Genomic DNA, 7,044 nt, shown 5'->3' on the forward strand with positions numbered 1-7,044 from the left:
GAGCCTATACAGCTTGGAGTAAGACAACATGCATGAAGAGGATGATGTGGACAAAATACTCATTTGCCTAATAATTCTGCACTCCCTGTAGAGTTTTTCTGAAGAGCGTTGTTGACTAAAAATGAGAAAATGGATAACTCTGAAACTGATCAGAGTTACAGATCTTGTAGCATTTCTGTAAGACTTGCTTCAAAAAAAAAGGGGGGGAAAAGAAAAGAAAAGCCAAAAAGCATCAGTGATGAAAATACTAATATGGTTAGGGAGTGCAGCAGTTTCCAAGTGATGCATAAATTCACTGTCGCACCGGCTCTGAGGAACAGATCCAAGGTGACCCGCGCTAGGACATCTCTCCAAATTGCTTCATTGCAGAATCATTTTAATTTTCTGTGTGTAGTCCTGCATCCAGACAGAGGCAGTGAGTTATGAGCCCGCTGACCTGATGACAAAGCACGACCACTTCCTGATGGCACGGTCAATAAACAGACAGGGTCGAAAAAGATGTGCTCATCAAGCTACCACCGTCGCTGCATAATGCTCATGGAGAACATGTCCCCTTCATTTAAACGTCCAGGTTTTTAAAGGGCGGACAAGGTTAAATGCTGAAAAATGCACAGCGAAGTTTGAAAAAGTATCTACATGATGCTGCTGCACAGAAGTAGCAGAATACGAACAAATGGAAACATGCTAACTTTTAATAATAATAATAATAATAAATTTTATTTATGAGCGCCTTTCAAGTCACCCAAGGACACTTTACAATAGGATAAAACACTTAGTAAAACAATGGCAGAAAGTCCATCCATTTCTGTATGTTATGCAAATAATAATCATAATCTTCTACTTCTTTCATATGATCCCTTTAGGGGTAGCCACAGTGAATCATCTACCTCCATCTCACCCTATTCTGTCCCTTTCATCCTCTGTCAAACCAACCCTCTGCATTTCCTCCATCACTGTGGCTTCTCTCTTTTCCTCCAGCAAGGTAACTCCATCTTCAATATCCTTTAACCAACATATCCTCCCTCCAAACCATCTCATCATTGCCTCTTATAATAATAAAATACATTACTTTAGGTTTTGCATTATATTTTCTGTTTAAAGCAAAAATGACAAATTCCAAATTAAGCCAGACCTGTGACAGAGATGCAGCCATTCAAATAAAAATGTAGCTTTTAGTTAGGTTGGCAGATTAACATGGAAAAATTTGATTTGCACCTTTGAGCTGGCCCTTTTCAAAAACCTCTGAATAATTCATATTCATTATGTGGTTAAAAACTCAGCACAGGGTGTTTATGCTCCTCATCATTAGTCACTTCCCCCCCTGCCATCCTAAACTTGCTGTACTTTACACACACACACAAAGACACAACTGCAGGGTCTGCTTTTCTACAGAGGTCTCTAAGCTGAGCTGCTTACAGCCAGTGTAGGTCATATGTAAACAATGGCCGCTATACTATGTTTACCAGCAGTATTAGCCTAGCTTTGCAATTGTGTAGCTCTATCAGGAAACATAACCCACCTCTAAAGCACACTTTCTGTCTACAATGACACAGCTATTTAACACCAAGACTATAAATATGAGCTAGCCCAACAAACCGTCAGCATTCGAGGCTTATCAGTTTTGTTTACGTCCAAGTCCCCCAATTAAGACTAGAGATGTATGTGCGGAAACAGTTTTAAACGCTATATTATAGCTGCTTTTGGGGGGTGCTTTGTGTTTGCGTGTCGTTTCGAGCAGCCTGGAGCAGAAACGCCGCGATGTTGTGGAGGATTTGTGCTCTTTCCTTGTAGCTGTCAGGTGTGAATACTCACAGCGTGTGGCCGCAGACGTTCACCATCAGCTTCAGCGACGGGTTTCTGTATTTGGTTGTTTTACATCTCGGACAGCCCTGTTCGTCCATTTCTGTCTGCACCACACTAAAAAAATAATGGCAATAATAAAAAGCACTTCAGAAACAAAACAAATCACGTCAATAACCTGCAGCTCTCCTGTCAGATTCCAAGCTGCGAACCGCTGCGTTACACAAAATGAGGTCCGACAGGAAACGGCATTAATAAGATGTGTTCCTATTTAATGATTGCTTTTAGAGGTGAGGTGCAAATAGCTGCTGGCGCACATACATGCAAGGGTTGCTAGGGAGTCCCAGTGGAAGCGAGGTAAAATAAATTAAGTAAATAAATAACTTTAGCTAGTAGTAATAGTAGTAGTAGAGTAAATATAACAAAAAAAACTTGCATATGATCTTGTAAGTCTGAGCAGAAACATAATTAAAAACAAAAATCAACCCAGACATTGTTTCCCTGGGTTTCTGACATCATATCGTTTCTGGATGATTGTGAATTTGGGGAAACAACTCGTAAGTTACATTAAGTTAGTTTTATGAAATCATTGCGAGAAAACGTGAACTTCGTAGGAATTAGTTTGATATTTAAATATTTTTAGTTTTCATTCCTCCCAGTGCTTGAGCTATAATAGTTTATTGACTATATGTGGATGGTAGTAATTGTTAAGACGATCTGAGACTCTTTTACTATAAAAGATTCAATAAAAACACAATTTAAAGTTCAAATATCAGTAATGATGTGGTGTTGGACACCTGTTACCTGATGCTAGACAGATCACCTGATTTGGGAATGAGCGACTCTTGAGAGAAATTTGAGGTCTAGTCCTCATATGATATCTTTGAAGGGACGGGCTACATTTTCATAGGGGTGTGCTGTTTTTTTTTCTGACATTACTTTGGTCGCTTATAGTATTCTGATCCAGTCTTTGGTGGGAGGGTAGGCTACAACCTCGCAATAGCCACTTAAAGCAGGATCTGTGCTGAAACTTTATTACCTTCATTCCTGAAATAACAATAAAAACAAATTTAAAGTGTGAGTAAATCTGATATCTATTTTTTGTTAACATTTGTTACTTTAAAATTGTCAAAATAAATGTAAACTGGCTAAATAAAGTGAGTGACAGTATTCCCAGCATTACTTCCGTTTGGATTTCCATACATCGAGATGGAAATAAAACATTCTTTTATGTGCATACCTACAGACAAATGATCTCCTGACAATACAGACAACAAAGATATCCCGTTCCCACGATCACAAAAGCACTCACCTTGCACAGGTGAGCTACCTTAATCTACTGGAAGTTATATGACTGACAGCTGGAAACCAAACATTCGCGTCTGAATCCATGCTCGCTCCTCCCTTACGGGCCCTCGACGGCCAATAGCGAGGCGCTCCTGTAGATAGACCCCACCGTGTCTCCCTCCAGCTCCAGTCCCCGCAGAGTAAAAGTCACGTTGGAAGGAAAAGGGGAGAGAGATATCTACTTACAGCTGCTGTCAGATATCCGATCGCATTCGCATGGCGAGGAGGTAACCTGATCGAGCGGGGAGGAGTGACTTTACCAGGGAAGGCTTGAACCAAAAAAAAAAAAATGTCTTCTTCTTCTGCCGGAGAAGTCACAACAGCAAATGACATCAAGAGGGAAAATGTGAAGGAGGTGGATACGCGGGAGTGCATCAAGCTTGTGGCGCTGGACGCGGCGGAGTTGCCCATGGAGCGCACGACTCCCAGCACTGACGCGGTGCGCACTGAGCTGTTGGTGAATGCCGCTTCCTCTCTTGCTTTCTCCCCGGAGCAAGTGGCGTGTGTCTGCGAGGCACTGCAGCAGGGAGGCAATGTGGACCGGCTGGCCAGGTTCCTGTGGTCCCTGCCACAGAGTGACCTGCTACGGGGCAACGAAAGCATCCTGAAAGCTCAAGCCCTCGTAGCTTTCCATCAGGCTCGGTATCAGGAGCTGTACAGTATTTTGGAGAACCACAGTTTTAGTCCGTCCAACCACACCTTTCTGCAAGATCTGTGGTACAAAGCGCGGTACACCGAGGCGGAGAAGGCGCGGGGTAGACCCCTGGGCGCAGTGGACAAGTACCGAATCCGGAGAAAGTATCCTCTCCCCAGGACTATCTGGGACGGCGAGGAGACTGTTTATTGTTTCAAGGAGAGGTCGCGGAACGCACTGAAGGATCTGTATAATCAAAATAGGTACCCGTCTCCAGCGGAGAAAAGAAATCTCGCCAAGATAACCGGACTCTCCTTGACCCAGGTCAGCAACTGGTTCAAAAACAGGAGACAGAGAGACAGAAACCCGTCGGAAGCACAATCAAAAAGGTGAGGCAACAAAAGGAGCACGCCACAGACCTTTTCCCGTCACAGATCGCTCATCAAACGGCAATAAATTTTACTTCTGAAGATTATGTGCGTAAAAGGCCCTTTAATTAAAATGAACGCCGATTAACTTTACCAAGTATTTAAAAGTTGTTGTTTTTTTTAATGGAAAAGCGGCTATATTATGCAGTTGGACCAAGTTCGATTACTGACAATACCGAGTGTAGTTCATAATCGTCTTGCCGGCCTCACAAATAAGAACGAACAATTTAAATCATTAACTATTCATAGTTCAGAAACACAAAAATGTATTTGTAAAGGGGTTAGGAGCACGCTTTTAATGTTTTGAAATATGAAGCTGTTGCCATTCAGATCAAGTTTCAAGTGCGTTGGTGCTAAGAGGCATGGAAACCATAAGCAACAAAATACACACTTCAGCGATTAAACGATCAGACGCGGGGAGTGGGCAACTTTAATGAGACGGTTCAAAAGATGACTTGAAAGGTTAATATCTTCTTATCTATTCGTGGTGTGTGTGCGTGTGTTTGAGCGCGCGCACGCACACACTTGGGGGTGCGCGTGTACCCAGTAGCACATAAATCATTTTCATGATCATGACTTCTTTTTTTTGCCCTCCCCTTCTTCCTTTTGGATCAAGAAAGGATCTCAGAGCTTCCATCAACTCCTGCGCTTCGTTTCATAATCCCGCAGACAAACAGACTGACATGTGCACGCTATTCTTTCATGTTTCCCTCTGAGTGAACAAAGATGACGCACACCTGGTGGAGGTGACCCCTCTGTCTCTCTAACCACACACGCGCACGAACGCGCGCACACACAGAGGCATATACACACCATTGTAAGCTGTCTTAAAATCGCCAGTAAAAAATAATAATTTCAAAGTTTTTAAATCTTTATAAACCTTGAATTTCTTTCTCTTTTTTTCCCCCTGCTCTTTTTTTTTTTTTTTTAACTTGTGACACCCTTTTATATTTTCCTGGAAGTGGTGGGTTTAGATGCGTGTGTGTTTGTGTGTGTGTCCCTTAGGGGGGAGTGGGGGTGTGAAGTGGTGCAGCTGTTTTAATCAGTCTTTTAAAAGGGGGCTAGTAAACAAAATGAGGCTGCTAATATAGCTGCTCCTATTCTTTCACTTTGTTATTCTTGGAAAATTAAAAATAAGAATTTTCATTGGAACGTCCCAAATCAGAGGCAAAACAAATAAATAAATACTTGAAGCCATTTGTCCTGTCAGAGCTGGCATTTTGTCACTCCAGAATTTATTGCGCCAAATGGTTGCACGGTTGTTGACGCTGCCTGGTTGTTGTCCATGCAGCTCTCCATGAGGTAAGAGGGCTACACAGACACAGCCTGCCTTCAAAGCTTTGTAATAACCCAGCAATAAATGTGAGTCTGTGTGCTCTGGCTTAAAAGCAAAATGTGGGTGGAAATGAAATGAATTCCATTATACGAGTTTATGGTCTAATTGTGTCAGTGTTTATAGTGTTCTTCCTTCCCAGAAACATATTACAAATGGTACACAAATTTTCCCTTTTTATTTTCCTCTGTTTTGTTACACACCATTTGCCATCTTTCTCCCTCCTCTTTTTCTACAGTGAATCAGATGGAAACCACAGCACAGAGGATGAGTCCAGTAAAGGCCAGGAGGAGCTGTCTCCTCGTCCTCTCTCCAATTCTTCAGATGGGGTGATAACCCACGGGAACCTTCCTATTCAGACGGGACCTCTGGACAGTGGGGTGGTCATCCAACAGATCGGGGACATCAAGATGCCTCCTGGATCCAGCAGTGGCGGTCTCTACAATGGAAGTCTAGTGACCAGTAACACGCCCTCTACTGTATTTCACAATGGTGGATCATCTTACCTCCACTCACCTGGAAACATCCTCTTCAACGGGCTCAATTTGGGCATCCAGCCCCTGGCATTTAACCCTCTGAGACCCTCTGGAGGGGTGCTGCTGGGGGGCTCTGGAGTAGACATGCAGATGCAGACAGGACAGGACAAAGGACTAGGGAATGCTGAGGAGTCCACCCTGCCATATGCATCTTACGCTGGCTGTGTGAATGGGTCAGAGGTGAAGCTGGAAGGGGTTCACACCATGGCTGCCCAGAATGGCGGCTCCTCCGTTCTGACATTCAGCTCCCCATCAGGCGCTCTGCAGCTGGGTGGCTACAGCCTGGTCCAGGTACCAAGTGGAGTCTCTGACAGCGATGGCAGCTCATTACTCAACAGCGACGTAGGTCTTCCTCCCCTGCAGCTTTCTTCTGCCTCCTCTTCTTCAACAATTACACAACAAGGTGGGTTCATGAAGTGATTTGCTGTCTAAGATGATTCAATTTTAATACTTTGATCTTCTTTTTTACCTTTAGAGATTACGTGGTCATGTGTAGCTGAAATGTTCATGGAAGAGACTGAGTCAGAATGGACATGGATACAAATATAACTATGCTAAGAATGATTGTACTTTAACTATTCTCACTAAGGAAGCAACAATGTCTCATAAGGGAGATAAAAGATTTTTAGATAAAAATTAGAGCCATCTCCTGTTGATTTTAATAACAGACAGTTATATATGAATCAAACTGTCCTTATATACTTTTAAAGTCAACAAAAGTACAAAAACAGAATCCAATGTTGTATCAGAATGAAGATCTGAATTAAATCTATAGCACAGAAATCACAGCCTCCTTAAATGTCCCCAGTGGTTTGTCAACAGGTCTCTACTACACCCACCCAATATATCTGACCTGCTTTATTGGCTTGTCTGTGTTTGGGCCATAGCCCAAGGGGCTGATGGTGCACATAACACAGACCAGAAGAAATATAGAAGGGGCAGGCGCACGCACACACACACACACAC

At 42.9% G+C, this 7,044-nt stretch overlaps 2 protein-coding genes across 2 annotated transcripts in view; one reads left to right on the plus strand and one right to left on the minus strand.

Annotated features, from left to right (window-relative positions):
• mnat1 (MNAT1 component of CDK activating kinase) overlaps positions 1-3,283 on the minus strand; it is a 34,041-nt gene extending 30,758 nt beyond the window's left edge. The window contains exons 1-2 of the mRNA XM_005723972.2: positions 3,113-3,283; positions 1,813-1,917 (exon numbers count right to left, since the gene is read on the minus strand). Of these exons, the coding sequence (XP_005724029.1) occupies positions 1,813-1,901 (89 nt within the window). The 5' untranslated portion in view covers positions 1,902-1,917; positions 3,113-3,283. The remainder of the gene's footprint in view (positions 1-1,812; positions 1,918-3,112) is intronic.
• A 51-nt stretch (positions 3,284-3,334) lies between these two features.
• Positions 3,335-7,044, plus strand: part of six4a (SIX homeobox 4a) — a 4,995-nt gene continuing 1,285 nt past the window's right edge. Inside the window, exons 1-2 of the mRNA XM_005723971.2 lie at positions 3,335-4,170; positions 5,781-6,481. Of these exons, the coding sequence (XP_005724028.1) occupies positions 3,437-4,170; positions 5,781-6,481 (1,435 nt within the window). The 5' untranslated portion in view covers positions 3,335-3,436. The remainder of the gene's footprint in view (positions 4,171-5,780; positions 6,482-7,044) is intronic.

The sequence above is a fragment of the Pundamilia nyererei genome, unplaced genomic scaffold, assembly GCF_000239375.1.
Source record: "Pundamilia nyererei isolate P.nyererei 1_Seehausen unplaced genomic scaffold, PunNye1.0 scaffold00010, whole genome shotgun sequence".
Taxonomy (NCBI): domain Eukaryota; kingdom Metazoa; phylum Chordata; class Actinopteri; order Cichliformes; family Cichlidae; genus Pundamilia; species Pundamilia nyererei.